Source organism: Apodemus sylvaticus, chromosome 19, assembly GCF_947179515.1.
Source record: "Apodemus sylvaticus chromosome 19, mApoSyl1.1, whole genome shotgun sequence".
Classification (NCBI taxonomy): Eukaryota; Metazoa; Chordata; class Mammalia; order Rodentia; family Muridae; genus Apodemus; species Apodemus sylvaticus.
The window spans coordinates 53,797,030-53,815,216 of record NC_067490.1 but is presented as its reverse complement, the minus strand read 5'-3'; the positions used below and the strand labels follow the sequence as shown (position 1 = coordinate 53,815,216).

The 18,187-nt window shown below is 37.5% G+C and overlaps 1 protein-coding gene across 1 annotated transcript in view; it reads right to left on the bottom strand.

Moving 5' to 3' along the window:
• The window catches only part of Ascc3 (activating signal cointegrator 1 complex subunit 3), a 269,368-nt gene that overhangs the window by 141,643 nt on the left and 109,538 nt on the right, over positions 1-18,187 (bottom strand). Inside the window, exons 15-17 of the mRNA XM_052163239.1 lie at positions 12,941-13,132; positions 12,414-12,638; positions 2,042-2,161 (exon numbers count right to left, since the gene is read on the bottom strand). Coding sequence (XP_052019199.1) covers positions 2,042-2,161; positions 12,414-12,638; positions 12,941-13,132 — 537 coding nt within the window. The remainder of the gene's footprint in view (positions 1-2,041; positions 2,162-12,413; positions 12,639-12,940; positions 13,133-18,187) is intronic.

Below are 18,187 nucleotides of genomic sequence, written 5' to 3'. Positions count from 1 at the left end.
GGCACAGAGCCTTCCCAGGACCAAGAGCCTCTCCCCCCTTTGATGTCCAACAAGGCCATCCTCTGTACATATGCAGCTGGGGTCAAGGACCCCTCCATGTGCACTCTGCGATTGGTGGTTGTACTCCCTGGGAGTTCTGGGGATATTGGGTGGCTCATATTGTTGTTCCTCCTATGGGGCTGCAATATCTTTCAGCTCCTTGGGACCTTTCTCTAGCTCCTCCATTGCGGGTCCTTCTTAGATGGGGGAACAAAATACTCATGGGAGGAGATACAGAGACAAAGTATAGAGCAGAGACTGAAGGAAAGACCATGCTTTCCTAGAGACTGTCCCGCTTGGGGATCCGTCCCATATACAGTCACCAAACCCAGACACTATTGTGGATGCCAATAAGTGCTTGGTGACAGTAGCCCGATATAGCTGTGTCATGAGAGGCACTGTCAGTACCTGACAAATACAGACGTGGGTGCTCTCTGCCTTAGTCTTTTTATAAGCAGCAATTATGATATTTAACCCAATATCTGAAAGATTACTTATTGCTATGTTGTTTATGCTTATGTGGACCTGTACATTCATATGTGTAACACATTCCACGTCTCTAAGAGTCCTCTTAGCTATAAGCAACAAGGTAAAATAAGGTTTCTAATGGAGTAGAGAAATATAAAGAATATCTTCAAATTCAAATGAATTAATATTGCTATCATTTATTCTAAAGTAGGTTTTCTAAAGATTTGCTCACAAAATTCACAATGTCTTTGTTTTTTAACAGCAGAATAGTATTCCACTGTGTAAATGAACCACATGTCAGGACTCACAGGTTGAGAATCACTGTTCTATAGCCTTTCCAAAAAGCACTGCCAACTGAGGGTGAAGTGTTCAAATACAGCAAGCCACCTATGCGGAACACTTCTCATTCAACATATCACATACGTACGTGCACCAAGGTAAGTTTGACCCTCTGGACAGTTTTCATAATGGCCTCAATTACATCACAATCTGTTTACTTGTAATGTGAACATGCCGTGTCTCATGAGTACCTACATGAACAAACCTACAGATTACAATGAAAACGTGTATCTCTCAACCAATCAACTTGGCTGCAAAACAAAGCAGGAACTTAAAGACCAGCATAGAAAAAGAGAAAGGTAGTGGGAAACTTTCTAGGGAAAATCCAGTATGAAAACTCAGGTCTCAGAGCAGCATCACTGGCACTAATTGTTGTTTATCTCTGTATGAAATCTACTGTACAGAAAAGGGAAAAACAAAAGAAAAGCCCTAGGATTGGCTTTGGGAACAAGATCAGATGTGTGTTATTGGGAAAGGAGAAACATTTTGAAATAAATTAAATTTTTCTGATAAATTTGAATTGACATAATTGAATATTCACATGATGATAGTGAAATAATGTTTTCATTAAACCACAACAGGATTTTTTTCTGTAATTAGGAAGCACTTACAGCACAAAAGCAGAGTTCTAAAGAAAGAACAAGGTCACATGGAATCTGTGAGCCATATGGACCACACAACCATAAAGCTAGAGGAAGGCTGTCCCACATGTATCCAATTCTCAGTCTGCCTATGCACTGTACATGAAAGTGATTCTGGCCTCCAGAGAGTTATGATGATAACTCCTCACTGCCACCACTTAAAAATTTCAGAATAGAGGGTAGAGCAACTTGATAAGGAGAACAGATTATATAGAACATAAGCCGATTATTAAAACATCAACATAAATTTCTTCCTGTCCAGTTTACTCCCAAACTAATATACCAGTTTAAAGCAAACACAGCAAAATACTGCACATGGAAATCTATCCGAAAATGGTTTCATCAGAACATAAATACAGATTTAAAAGTATTAGTGGTAAAAGAAATTTAAAGTAATGTAATGATCAGGGTTAATTTCATTTTGTTCGGTGTTCTCTAAAAAACACCGCAGCTCTGAAATTTTATTCCAGTTCCCTAACTCTTTTTCAAAAGAGGTGAGAGTTACACATATTTATTTTCACATTATGAAAGGAACAAACAAATGAGCTTTATACCTGGTAAGCTTTATGACTGATGCCGTATGCTAATGGGTTTGCTCTCATCCGCACATAGAGGTAAGTGTAACTCATCCACTTCACTGCTTCTTCCACATTGGTGACTGTTCCTAGCGCAATCTGCAAGTTAAAAATACAGAAGAAATTAAAGGAACGCATGAGAGACTAACAAATATGGCAAACACTACTGTGCCAGAAATTACTTTTTGAAAATAGGTATTGTATTTTTTTAAAAAGGCAAGCACAATTGGTAGGCATGACATTTTCAATTTCTTAAACATCATGGTTACCTCATATAATTGAAAACAGTACATTAGAAATGATAATCTAAAAGCCGAATTTCTTCAAGTTTATGGCTTTTGATGTTTTCTAGGAATGAACTTTTTTATATAGTATTAAAGGACTTTTGTGTTATTTGCTATTTTTACCTAATCACTTAATATTAAATTTGTTTCAGTTTCACATAATTTTTCTGAAAAGTTTAATATAATATAAGTATACCAAAATAATAACAAAGTCCTACTCTGTGCATGGACTTCCCTGCTTCTGTGCAGTAATTATAAAGACACATACAGAAGGAAAGTTGGCTTTGTCTCTACAGATTGTCTTAGCACTGGGATAGACACAACCAGAACACAATAGAAAATTGTAAGTGGGATCCAGCTCAAGGAGAGGTCCCAAGCAGGACTGCACTCAGGAACACCCGACAAGCAGCTGAAAGAGTCAGATGCAGATATTTGCACCCAACCAATGGACAGAAGTGGTTGACCCCTGTTGTTGAACTAGAGAAGGCTAAAAGAAGCTGAGGAGTAGGGCGACCCAGTAGGAGGACCAGAGGTCTCAATTGATCTGGATCCCTGAGAGGTCCTGGAGCACCAAACAGGCAGCAAACACGAGTTAATATGAGGTTCCCCAACAAACATACAGTGGAGGACTTCCATGTCTGTGTTCATTCAGAGATGATGCACTTAACCCTCAAGAGACCTGAGGCCCCAGGGCATTTAGAGGTCAGGTGGAGTGGGGGGTGGGGACATCCACATGGAGACAGGGGGTGAGGAGGTATGGGATGTGAAACAGCTGAAGAGTGGACAAGGGGTAGGGGGATAAAATATGGAGTGTAAAAAATTTTAAAAAATAAAAAAATATAACCATTTCTATAAAAAATACAGGTTTATACATATTAAAACTTATATTTAAAAAATATCCTGTCAAAAATGGTAACAACACAGCTTCAACGTGGAGGTGTGTCCTAAGTTGGAAGCTCTCCTGGATGAAAGGGTGACAAATTACATTTCCAAAGCACTAACAATAAGAAAAACAAAGATGAGCCAGGCCTGTGGTGGCACACGCCTTTAATCCCAGCACTTGGGAGGCAGAGGCAGGCAGATTTCTGAGTTCAAGGCCAGACTGGTCTACAGAGTGAGTTCCAGGACAGCCAGGGCTATACAGAAAAACCCTGTCTTGAAAAACAAAAAACAAACAAACAAAAAAATTATATATATATATATATATATATATATATATATATATACATATACATATATGCGTATACATATACATATATGCGTATACAAAGATGAAAATAACAGTCCAACAAAACAAGATGTGCTTTCATTGCTTAAAAAAAATTTATATGTGTGAACTATACTAAAAGAGCAATGTATAGACTATGTTCAGAAAGTAAATGGGATGTACAATGTGACATTTTAATGTATTTCAGACATGCACTAACTTAAAAATATCAATTAATGATTTGAAATTTTTTAATATTTTAATATTCTTAATTGATTAAATATCAATTAATATCTGTGTAAAGGGGGGAAAGTTCCTGAACAGAACGCCAATAGCTTATGCTCTAAGATCAAGAATTGACAAATGGGACCTCATAAAATTACAAAGTTTCTGTAAAGCAAAGGACACCACCAAAAGGACAAATCGGCAACCAACAAATTGGGAAAAGATCTTCACCAACCCTACATCAGATAGAGGGCTAATATCCAATATATACAAAGAACTCAAGAAGTTAGACCCCAGAAAACCAAATAACCCTATTAAAAAATGGGGTACAGAGTTAAAGAATTCTCACCTGAAGAACTTTGGATGGCAGAGAAACATCTTAAAAAATGCTCAACTTCACTAGTCATCAGGGAAATGCAAATCAAAACAACCCTGAGATTTCACCTTACACCAGTCAGAATGGCTAAGATTAAAAATTCAGGAGACAGCAGGTGTTGGCGAGGATGTGGAGAAAGAGGAACACTCCTCCACTGCTGGTGGGGTTGCAAATTGGTACAACCACTCTGGAAATCAGTCTGGCGGTTCCTCCGAAAACTGGGCATGTCTCTTCCGAAAGATCCTGCTATACCACTCCTGGGCATATGCCCAGAGGATTCCCCAGCATGTAATAAAGATATATGCTCCACTATGTTCATAGCAGCCCTATTTATAATAGCCAGAAGCTGGAAAGAACCCAGGTATCCCTCAATGGAAGAATGGATGCAAAAAATGTGGTATATATATATACACAATGGAGTACTATTCAGCCATTAGAAACAATGAATTCATGAAATTATTAGGCAAATGGATGGAGTTGGAGAACATCATACTAAGTGAGGTAACCCAGTCTCAAAAGATCAATCATGGTATGCACTCACTAATAAGTGCATATTAGCCTGGAAAACTGGAATACCCAAAACATAATCCACACATCAAATGAGGTACAAGAAGAAAGGAGGAGTGGCCCCTGGTTCTGGAAAGACTCAGTGTAGCAGTATAAGGCAAAACCAGAACAGGGAAGTAGGAAGGGATGGGTGGAAGAACAGAGGGGGGAAGGGGGCTTATGTGACTTTCGGGGAGTGGGGGGCCAGAAAAGGGGAAATCATTTGAAATGTAAATAAAAAAATATATCGAATAAAATTAAAAAAATAAAATAAAATGATAAATAAAAAATATCTGTGTAAAGAAATAATTATTAGACAGTGACATTAACAGAATTTTAATGAGATACTTGTGAGAGATATATTCGATTATCTAGCAGACCAACTAAATGCAGTAGTACTTTCTGGGAATATCTGGGAGTATCAGAAGTGTGAGACTTGACACCTGTAATTCTTTGACAAATCCTTAGCTCAATTTAATAAGAAGAGATGTGTTCTGTATAAATTATTACATCTTAGAAAAACAAGGAAAAGCTGGGCGGTGGTGGCGCACGCCTGTAATCCCAGCACTCTGGGAGGCAGAGGCAGGTGGATTTCTGAGTTGGAGGCCAGCCTGGTCTACAGAGTGAGTTCCAGGACAGCCAGGGCTACACAGAGAAACACTGTCTTGAAAAAACCAAATCCAAAAAAAGAAAAACAAGGAAAGTAAAAACTAAGGTACTAATGTTAAAGAAAACTGAAAGTTAAATTTGCTTTATTTCTATATAATTTTGGGAAGCATTTTAGGAAGTCCTTTAAGCATTTATAATAGAAAAACATCATATGTGTTTTAATTCCTATAATTTTAATTTTATAGAACTAATTCTGTTAGATATTCAGTAGATTAGCTGGTAATGTAGGACAGTGGCAGAGAGTATGCTTAGTACATACAAGGCCATAGACTGAATCTTTAACACTGTCCTACCCACTCAGGCAAAACGAACAAACAAAGCCTAAATCTGAGTCAATAAGGAGCCACACAATTACAGGTGGGGCAGTTAAAAGTTTTCTATTCTGGATTTGTTTAAAAAAATGGACAGGTTTGGTAGGGCAGTGATGATGTACACCTTTAATTCCAGTACTTGGTAGACACAGTCAGGATCTCTGACAGTTCAAGACCAGCCTGGTCTACAGAGCAAGTTCCAGGATTGCCAGGGCTACACAGAATAACCCTGTCTGGAATAAGAAAGAGAGAAGGGGTTGGGAGAGGATAGAAAGAAAAGAAAGTTGTTTGACTGAAATCTATTTGCATGTCTGAATTTCTTCAATAGAAAAATATTTCTATATTTATGTGTTTCTATATAAAATCTATGGTATCTAACTAATAACCAGTTTAACCAGTAAGTATTATATAGCCATATATTGAATGGTGTTTATGAAAGTTAAGAATTAAACATACTCACTGGGCACAATTGTATACGCCTATAATTACAGTCCTGAGGAGGCTACACCAGGAAGATGGCTGTAAATGAGGTCAACCTGGACAACACAATGACTATACAGCAAGACCTTTCCTCAAAAAACAAAAACTTACACACATCCTATTACATTTCAGATGTTAATAGTGAACATGAGATATGAGAAAAATCAGTTAATGCATATTATGTTAGCAATTAACCTTCTCCTCCCTTACATTTCTATCACCCACGTGGTAAAAACGTATGATTACTTCATTACTGTGCCAGAAACTCACCAGTATTATTACTCTCCAAGTATTAGCATTCAGCTGCAGTGCTAACTTAAACTTTGTTTATTCTGCGAACCTTATTTTTCACAACTGCTACAGCACTCACTTTCCTCTTCCTCCAATAACCTTCACCGTCTCCAAAAAGTTCAGTTTTAAAAAGTTCAGTTGTTCTTTTGTGACTGGGTCACCTCACTCAGGATGCTACTTTCCAGTTCCATTCATTTGTCTAAGAATTTCATGAATTCGGTGTTTTTAATGGCTGAATAATACTCTATTGTGTATATATATCATATTTTCTGTATTCATTCCTCTGTTGAGGGACATCTGGATTCTCCTGCGAGTAATAAGGACACATGTTCTACTATGTTCATAGCAGCCCTATTTACAATAGCCAGAAGCTGGAAAGAACCCAGATGTCCCTCAACGGAGGAATGGATATAGAAAATGTGGTATATATACACAATGGAATACTACTCAGCTATTAAAAACACTGAATTCATAAAATTCCTAGGCAAATGAGTGGAACTGGAAAATATCATTCTAAGTGAGGTAACCCAATCACAAAAGAACACTCATGGTATGCACTCACTGATAAGTGGATATTAGCCCAGAATCTTTGAAAACCCAAGACACATTTCCTATATCAAATGATGCCCAAGAAGGAAGAAGAACAAAGTATGGATACTCAGGTCCTACTTAGAAGGGGGAACAAAATACCCACAGAAGGAGATACAGAGACAAAGTGTAGAGCAGAGTCTGAGGGAAAGACCATCCGGAGACTGCTCCACCTAGGGATCCATCCCATAAACAGTTACAAAACTCAGAAACTATTATCAATGCCCACAAGTGCTTGCTACTGGAGCCGGATATAGCTGATACCTGGGAGGATCTGCTAGTGCATGACAAATACAGAGGGGGACACTCTCAGAAAGCCATTGAACTGAGCACAGGGTCCCGAATGGGGGAGCTAGAGAAAGGACCCAAGGAGCTGAAGGGGTTTGCAGTGCCACAGGAGGAACAACTACATGAGTCACCCAGTACTCTCAGAGCTCTCAGGGACAAAACCATCAACCAGATAGTACACATGGTGTTACCCATGGCTCCAGACGCATAGGCAGTAGAGGATGGTCTTGTTAGACATCAAAGGGAAGAGAGGCCCTTGGTCCTGGAAAGACTTGATGCTGTAGTGTAGAGGAATACCAGGACAGGGAAGCAGGGGAGGGCTGATTGGGGAAGGGGAGACAGATTATGGGATTTTCAGGGGAGGGGGGAACCAGGAAAGGGGACAACACTAGAAATGTAAATAAAGAATATATCTAATTAAAAAAAAAAAAAAGAAAAGTTCAGTTGTTAACACTGGGCCTTATACATTTTATCTTGAAATTTTCCTTTGAAAAGCTAATAAAATTAGTAAAAATATAAATAAAAAGAAACTAGTTTGATAATGAGTAAAAATCAGACATTCCCTTTCTCCTATTTAATGTCAGATATTTTGATTTTGATATAGGCAGTATTCTAGGTATTCCCCAAAGAAATACCTTCCTACACTATACCCAATAAAATATTCTTCCTATTCAGGCAACTAAGTAACTAAGTAACTTACCCTGTGTGTGTGTGTGTGTGTGTGTGTGCGCGCACGCGTGTGTGTGTGTGTGTGTGTGTGTGTAGGTACATAATGTCTTATGAAGTATGACATCATGTAACATTATTTTAATGTAAATGAAATCAAGATTTATAAAATGCAAAATAAGCTTCATCAGTAAATGAACATGAGTAACTTGCTATTGTAGCCTCTGATAAGATGAAAAGAAGGAGGGCACAGGTATCACTCTCCTGCTCAAGTAATACAGCTCTTGTAGTCATTCACAAAAAGGAAAGACAATGAACCAAAAAATACATGTTCATTTCATGGTCCACAGTATTATGAGGCTAGTCCTCTATCGCCACCTTGTGACAGAAATGAAAAGTGTCTTGTAAACATAAGCTGCCACCTGGTGACAGCTTTTTCACCTTTTATCTTTGAAATGTATTCATTCATATTACTAGTCAGCAGTAAGTCTGTACACTCTGTATAAAGATTCTTGCATAAAAGCATGGTCCTTGGCCACGTGCCAGCCACCCTGCATGAATCTGAAATGCATAACCCCTGGGATAACAACTCCAAACTCAACTTCCATGCCTAACAATAGATTCATACTCAACAATGGTTTTCAAATATTAGGTGTGTGGATGATGAAAATGTTACTCTATAAAGTTCATTAATGAAAATATAACTCACCACATTTAGAAATTTAGATATATGACTTAAATTATACTTCATACCTAATTGATATATTAAAGTTTAATATGAAAGGATATTATTTGTAACATATGCATGCCTTGAAAATTGGTTGAAACTATATAAAATCTAAATAAGCAAGTTCATAATCATGTATGTGTACGCACACACACACACACACACACGCATGCACACATACCTTATAATACATAAAACAATTTCATCCTACCTCTCACTTATTTTAAGGCTGGAAGTAAGCACGTGTGGCTGAGTCCCAAGGGACTGCATAGTAAATCAACTGTGGTATGTGCTTCATGGCAAAGTAGAATGGGCATGTAATAGATTTTTCACAAGTCAACAAGAGCACTATTTCATAAGTAAAAAGAAAAAAAAAAGCAAACAAACCAAAAGAATATATATAAAAAAAAAAGGACACTAAAGGTGATAAGGTCAGAAGAATTCCTTTCTAGGGCAAAGAACTTCTGGTGGGGAATAATCAGAGGTAGACTGGGAAAACATGGTTATACATAAGTTGGGTACATGTATAATCTTTATTAGCACACATGGAATTCTTCTGAAGAATGAATATTAGAATATAGGAAAAGTACCCTGGCTTTAAAATATATATGAAATTTAACAGGTGGCTGACTAGAAGAGTGTAGAAGATTAGTGACATCTTCTGAAAACGTGTTAAAAAGCTTCAGACACTGGCTTTTCTCTCAGTGCAAACTCACGTGGCCTTATAAAGTGAATGCACTTGTGACCTTTCAGATTTATGATTATGGAGTGATGTTAAGAGGTATCAAAGAGCAAAGATATGCATAAAACACTAATGTTCAAACTATACTTAATGTATTTGTCTAATCAGTTAAGGTTTGATCCATAAAGTCAAAGGACTCCTCGAGGCAACATGCTTCTTCTGGTCTAACTTGATGTTGGCATTACTCATTGCCAGTGTTGAGTCTTAACAATGATGGGGTAAACGTAAACCCATGGTCTTAATAATACAGTCCAGATTCATGCTATAAAATGATTCATACTTGATTTCCAGTTTAACAAAAATTAATTTCACATTCAACTTGTATTATTATCAAGAAATTAGAATAGAAATTTCAGTAGACTGAGGTAAAAAAAAAATAGCACTGATAAACCTCACTACAAAGGCTAAAAATTTCAAAGTATGGATGTCCTTTATGTATCTAAATGGAATTATATTCACAGTCAGATGACATTTCTGAAAATGGCATATCTATTAAGTAGTTAGTCGTAAAAAACATGCACCATTATTGACTTTGATTCACAGAGTATGACTAGTTTCACTGATACTATTCTACTGTTATAAACAATAAAAATTCAGTTTGTTTTTCCTGTACACTTAAAAAAAGCACTTGGATTTACTACTTAAATGTGGTCAAAGATATTAGTTCTAAGTTGAGTAAAATTTAGACTCCACAAACTTTAAAATAAAGTTACATAGAAATCTGTCTTCATTGGGATGGCTACTGCTGTGAGAAAATTGCATAACCAAAGCAACTAATGGAGGAAGGGATTTGTTTTATCTTAAGCTTGTGGTCCACCATCCAAGGAAGTCAGGGAAAGAATCTGAGGCAGGAGTTGCTGCAGAGGCCACGGAAGAGTGCCATTTACTGGCTTGTTCTTGATGGCTTAATGGCTTTCTTATAGCACCCAAGATCACCAACCCAGGGGGAGCACCACCCACTGTGAACTGTGCCTCCTTATTGCCCATAAGCCCTTTTGGTGAGGTCATTTCCTCAGCTGAGGTTCCCTCTTTCAAACTGAGTCTCTAGCCTCAAGGGGACATAAAAACCAGCTAGCCCAACCTTTTTGCACTGTAAAAGTCAGAGAAATTATTGCTGACATTTTTAAAAATCTTTAGATCGTGGGAAAAAGCAAAGCACCAATACAAGGTTTAGTTTAACATACTACATTTTTATCTAAGATGTACCAAATATAAGATCCATTTAAATAAACTAGATTCAATGGACCTGTGTGTTCGAAAACCATTTTGCAAAATCAATTTCAAGTGCTACAGATATCCGAGGATATCACTGGGCATTATGACTGAAAAAAGTAAGAGAATGGTCATAAGACATGCATGTCATTTATATCTAGTCCTTTAAATTATTCAACAAGGACTGAGACTGAGTTACTGTAGATTGTCTTTGGAGTCAAATTTATCTTTCGTGTAATTTTCTTAGGAGAAAATAGAGCCTTTCATTATTCTCCCCTCTTTCATTTATAAAATACTTTTATTAGTGTTATCTGCATGTGTGTTATCATGTGTGCCATTGCATACATGTGGAGGCCAGAAGACAATGTGCAGTAGTTGATTTCCCTGCACCGCGTGGGTCCTGAGGAACAAATGAACAAACTCAAGTCCTAGGCGTGGTTAGGAGTCCTAGGAGTGCCGTTTCCCACGGGCTATCTACCTCCGCTCAGGCCTTCTTTTTCTCATCTGCAGTCATACCTCCCAAGCCTTGTTATCTTTATGACCTTATACAGAGCTTTCACAAAGGGTTTGTTGTTGTTTGTTTGTTTGGTGGCAGCCTGGCACCCAATGTATTCTCAACCTCTGAACCCTTCAGCCACACATGCGACTCTTTGGAGGCCACTGCACTGTGCTTCCAGGAGTGCTGACCCTCCTTTGTCCACTGTTCTGAACAGAGAACCAGGCCATTTTGCTTTCCATACTCTAGAGAGGAAACATGAATAATACAAGCAGGGTGTCACAGACACTTCTATAATCCATTAGAAGTAGATGGCGTAAGACTAGTATACACTGTGACTGTGAGTATGTCCTTCATTTAGTTCAAGCTCACATAAAACCTACTGAAATAATTAAGACAATTTCAGGCTAACAAAGGAAGCTGACATAGGAAAGTACAGACTACCACAGCAATAATTAAGGATGCATGGAAATGGAAAACAGTGAATGGAAAGGGAGAACAGTATGTATACACACACACACACACACACACACACACACACACACGCTAAATTGTTAAAAATGTTTATTTTCTTTGTCACTTAAGATACTAGATACTCAGGCTGCTGAGATCCGTCAGGTTTGAGCACAGAAGCTGCACAAACACATATGCAAATAAAACTGATACTCAGGCCCAAATTTTAGTTTTATATAATTTGTATAAAATTTTTATAACAAAGCTATCAAATGATCCAATAAAATAACTTTATAAATCGAATAAAGTTTTATTAGAGAAGCAAAATACAAATGTACATTGCTAGTATTGCTATTTATTTCCCTAACCTCTACAAGTTAGGTTAGATTTCTGATATAAAGCAAATGTCATAGTTAGCAACAAGTTCCTGTCGGTCTTGTAAATATTTTACACTGCAATGAAATAAGCAACATTCTGCCATTTATCCTATTATTTTCTCTATTTTTAAAGAGAAATGTGTGGGTTTTGTGTGTGTGTGTGTGTGTGGTGTAAGTATACAAGCAAACAGATGCTAGAAAAGGCCACAACAAGGTGTCCGATTCCTTGGGGCTGGCCTTTCAGGGCAGGAGGGTGGGATCCAAACCCAGGTCTTTTAGAAGAGCAGTATAACCCTTAATAAATGAGCCATCTCTGCAGCCTCTCTTTTGTCTCTTTCCAATCACTGTAGTGCTAATACTACAAATAAACAACCAATTTAATCGTTCTCCACATTTTACTTCCACGCTCTTACCTCTGCATTTAGGTTATCTGCAAGACTTTCCAGAAACTGACTCTCGATTGGGTTTTGTTGCGTGAGCAAACCGAGGTAATGGCTGAGTTTATCATGTGTTGTTATAATGATTCCTTCCCCAAATTTGTCAAATTGCGGTCGTCCAGCTCGGCCAAATATCTGCATGACATCTAAAATTCCAAGGTCAACAAAGGAGCCTCTTTTGGCAGCATATATTTGTGTTCCCTAGATGAGGAAAAGTTAATAAAATTTACATAAGCACACACATATAATCCTGAAGAGCTGGAACCTGAAATTGGGCAAATATGGGAAGATTTCAATAGTGTACTTTAAATAATCCCTTCATCAGGTAGGATAGAGTTAAATTCTGTAATATAAACTAGGTTTTTACCGGAGAAAATAATTCTGCCTAAAACAACATTCAGTAAATGAAACAGACAAATCACAAAATTTTTCTAAATAAATCAATTCAGGAGCTTGCTTTAACAGACACACAAATCCATGTGCAAAGGGCGGTAAGCTCCTACCTTAATAATAACGGCATGTGCAGGAAGATTGACACCCCAGGCTAATGTGGCTGTACAGACGAGGACTTTGATATGCCCATTTGAAAACAAATTTTCAACCAAATTTCTGTCTTGCCGAAGCATCCCGGCATGATGAATGCTAAAACCATCTGAGAATAATTCTCGCACTTGCTTATTTCTTGACTTTTGTACCTAGACAATAAAAAACATAAAAAGGCAGTTAATTAGTATTTAACAGCACTTGCTGTATCTCATACATACTGAATGAGTTTATCAAAGAAAGCAAAATTATTTTAATGTTTCTTAAGGTAAAACTTTGTAAAAAGCCCACAGTGTTCACCTATAGCTGTGCTCATGTTACTCTTTGGTGGGAAGATATTGAATCACATTTCCCCCATAACTATATATCTACTTAGAATGCACTAATTTCCTTGTTAGTATTCATTTTTTTGACTGGTTTGAACTTGTGGGTTCTGCATTAGTTTTACACCAATAAACTATATAAACTGTATAAACTGATGAAATTCACTAAAGAATTTTTTATGAAACTGAAGATGTTAGTGTAACAATTTTAAAAGGTATTCAATAATAAAACCCTTTGGGGGATCGTATATGTTTATTTATTATTGTTTTGTAAAAAAAATCTCATTATCAATGAGTTTATTTTTGACTATTTTTTCCATATATGAATATGGTGTGGAAGGAGGTCAGGGAGCTGGGTTCTAATCCAGGCCTTGCCAAAATGACCGCATCGTGCGTCACTTACTTTTTTTTTTTCTTTTAATTTCTAAACAATCAAGTGAAGAAAAGATCACTTTATAAACTCTGCTTATAGGTTGGGTATAATAAATTAGTAAACTCCACCACCTAGTGGCCAACAAATTGAATGACAACATAGACACTTTGAAAGTCCCAAAGATAATATACGCCTAATAAAACGTAAATGCACTCTTAATTAATATTTCTGTAGTACAGCTAGGCTGTAGAAAACACAGCAAACTTTATGAGTTACTAAAGTCTGAATTTACAGTGTCTACCACAGGCCATGTTCACTACTGGAAGGTAATGGAGACTTCAGGAGGTGGAGCGTTTGGCCTGGCGGGAGCTGACCAGTGTGGAAGAGCCTTTTACGAGCATTAGTTTGGTCCCTCGGTTCCGGCCACTGCCATGTAAGGAGTTTCTGCTGCACGCTCCTGCTTTCCTTAATTCTGCGTTCCCTTCCCTATTATGACAGAGCTGAATTATATCTCTCCTCCCACAAGTTATTTTTGGCAGGCATCTATCTGGTCACAGAGATATCAAGTAATAAAAGTACTATACTGCAATCACATTGCTTTTTTCCGTTTAGAGCTGAGATATTATTTAAAAATTTCTTGAAACATCTCTTATGAATATCAAAGACCATGGAAGCATTTGCTAAGGGATAACAGAATTCCTTCCGAAGCCAAAATAGGAGGGGGGCCCCTTAACCAGTTCTGCTTTTCCAACATTCGAAAGCTAACAGAGCTGTGCAGTTGTACTGCAGGCTGGCTGCCTGCTTCTGCTGAGGCCTGCCTGTGGATTGCCTGCACTAGAATAACCAGATACACTTGTTATCAATGTATGGATTAGGACACTGTTGATTCAAGTTCTCTCTCTCTCTCTCTCTCTCTCTCTCTCTCTCTCTCTCTCTCACACACACACACACACACACACACACACATACAAACACACACACACACATTTTGCTTTTCTTAGTCTGGATCAGATTTCCAAGAATTAAAAAAAAAAACAAGTTGAAAAGTAATTATGGTTTTAATTTCATTTAAAGTCATCAGTTCGCTGTCTATCATCATGTAATGGATTCACAGCTCAGCAACATATGTGAGTGCATGCCACTCTGCAATTGGACGACATTGAACTCACAGCTCTGGTTAAATTATGCCATTCCTCTGCATAAAGTGGATTGCGCACAGTCACTTTAAGTTTCTCTGGCTTCTTTTTTAAAGCAATATTTTAACTGACATTCATTCATTCATTCATTCATTCATTCAATCATAGAATATAGTACTGGGGTTAAAAAGGTATTTCCTTACAAGTACACTATGAGCATATCCTACCCCCACAGCTCATTTCTCCTAGAACCTTCCCCGCAGAGACTTATGTGTTACCTTATATAGTTTTCCTTCTACTTTCATGCCCTATATGCATTGAAGGTTTTCTGCACATATATAAAAACATAAGTTAAGCGAATAAGGAAAAAAAACATGGTATCTGTCTGGAACGGACTAAAGTCACCAAATACGAGGATCTCCAGATACAATCACTTCCCAATATTATGTAACTTCATTCTTCTTTATGGCTGAAAAACATTCTATTGTTTATATAAACCAATCCTTGTAAGTCCATTCATCTGTTGACAGACTCCTAGGGTAATTCTGCTGTTATTGTTACTTTTGAGATCTTATTTGAAAGTCGGGGTGTAACTCTAGTCTGTGAGAGGAGTCTGGCACTTTTATTATAGATCAGGCTCATCCTGAGCTCACACAGATCTGCATACCTCTGTCTTTAAAGTGCTAGGATTAAAGGGATGTGCCACCATCCTAGGCCTATTTATTCTTAATTTACCATTTGTGGTCTATCCTATTTCACAGTACATATGAACTAGTGATGAGCCAAAGAATGTAAATCTAAAAGACTATTACTTCTAAGATGGGTAAAAACAACTAGTTTTTACACTACTGCTGATCAATTCCATGACTGTATTGCTACATAGCAACCCCTGACATTTTCAAAATACAAAGAGATTATTTACAACAGCAGTGCTCAGCCTGTGGGACTTGACCCCTTTGGGGATGAAATGACCTTTCACAGGGGTCACATATCAGATATTTTTCATATTAGATATTTACAATATGATTCATAATCATTTTATGGTTGGGGTCACAACGATAGAAAAGTGAGAACCTCTGGTTTACAGTATCACTGACCCATGAAATGTTTCTTTATAGACAATCTCAAAATCCCTACAACCACTGATCTGTTCTGTCTTTCTACAGGATGCCTGTCACTTCTAGGAATGTTACACAAATTTAACCAAACAGTATATTCTGGACTGGTTCCTTTCATCTACCTTAAATGTCCTTATGACTCATGCAAGTTGATGTATGTGATGGTTCACTACTTCAGTTTTTACTTGAGTACTTTACACTGGTGTGGATGGACAGATCACAGGCTGTTCATCTATTTTCACAACATGACATTTGGGTTATTTAGACTTTAGGTGGACCTCCTGCAAAAACTGATACTTATTTGTGTGTCTATGAATCCATGTTTTCATTTCCCTAGTATAAATGTAACTAGTTGAACTGCTGAGTCATATAGTAATTGTGTGCAAAGTTCTATCTTTGTACTGTAGGCAATATGAGAGAGGGCTCAGAAATTTAATCAATTAAAAATGAGCATTTCTATATTAAATCTTAAACCAACAGGAAAAAACTCAAGGATTATATAGGAAGAATCACAGCATTATTGGAGTTATTTTCAGAGAGATTAAATAGTGAAATAAATTTTTAAAAGGCTTGAGACATCATGGAGGACTAAGGCATGCTCTTTATCTAACATACACACTGAAGTGAAAAGTCTTCTACATGGATCTTCACCAACCCTAAATCTGACAGAGGGCTAATATCTAATATATACAAAGAACTCAAGAAGGTAGACCCCAGAGAACCAAATAACCATATTAAAAAGTGCGGTACAGAACTAAAGAAAGAATTTTCACATGAAGAACTTCGGAGGGCTGAGAAGCACCTTAAGAAATGTTCAACATCATTAGTCATTAGGGAAATGTAAATCAAAACAATCCTGAGATTTCACCTCATACCAGTCAGAATGGCTAAGGTTAAAAACTCAGGAGACAGCAGGTGTTGGCGAGGATGTGGAGAAAGAGGAACACTCCTCCACGGCTGGTGGGATTGCAAGATGGTGCAACCACTTTGGAAATCAGTCTGGCGGTTCCTCAGAAATCTGGGCATCCGGAGGACCCTGCTATACCACTCCTGGGCATATACCCCAAAGGATTCCCCAGCATGCAATAAGGACACATGCTCCACTATGTTCATAGCAGCCCTGTTTGTAATAGCCAGAAGCTGGAAAGAACCCAGCTATCCCTCAATGGAGGAATGGATACAAAAAAAATGTGATATATTTACACAATGGAGTACTATTTAGCCATCAGAAACAATGAATTCATGAAATTCTTAGACAAATGGATGGAGCTGGAGAACATTATACTAAGTGAGGCAACCCAGTCTCAAAAGATCAATCATGGTATGCACTCACTGATAAGTGGATATAAGCCTAGAAACGTGGAATACCCAAGACATAATCCACATATTAAATGATGTCCAAGAGGAACGGAGGAGTGGCTCCTGGTTCTGGAAAGACTCAGTGCAGCAGTATAGGGGAATGCCAGAACAGGGAAGGGGGAAGGGGTGGATGGGGGAATAAGGGGAGGGAAGAGGGCTTATGGGACTTTCGGGGAGGGGGAGGGGGGAGCCAGAAAAGGGGAAATCATTTGAAATGTAAATACAGCTCATTGTTTTGTGGTTCTGTCTTTTAATTTAAATTCCATTGCAACACTCATCCTTTTAAGCTATTATTTTTCTCTTCACTTCTTTCAAAGCTTTTACAGCATTCATTTTACATCAACTGAACAAACATTAAATTTCATTTTCAATGAAAAACCCAAGATACAAATGCTCTTGCCACTGTATGCAATACTAAGACTATGTTAAAAGACTATATTATAGTTGGAAAGTGAAATTAAAATCCATATTTGATTAGATTCAAAGCCTTTATTCTTTATGGGATTACTGTCAAGTTTCCTAAACCCAGCTAAGTAGGCAGTAATTTCTTAAGGTAATTTTCTATAGCTTTACCTTTAAAAATAACTAACAGCAGAGTTACCATGTTAACTGACATCCCATAAAAGGCTGGTAAAACACCCATTTAAAGAGATGACATTGTGCATATGCATAAAGTTAAAGCTAAAAGCAAAGGGGGACATTTTATTTCTTCCTACCATCTTTCTTTACTTATCAGAAATTAAAAGAATTTCTAATATTATATGATCAGAGTGACAGATGAATGAAGATGTAAAAATAAAAATAAAGTCATTAATACTACCTCACAGCTTGTAACAAAGCAAGTCAAACTCAGCTGCCACTACTTCAGCAAAGGCAAAGAAAACAGTGTTTTATTCTC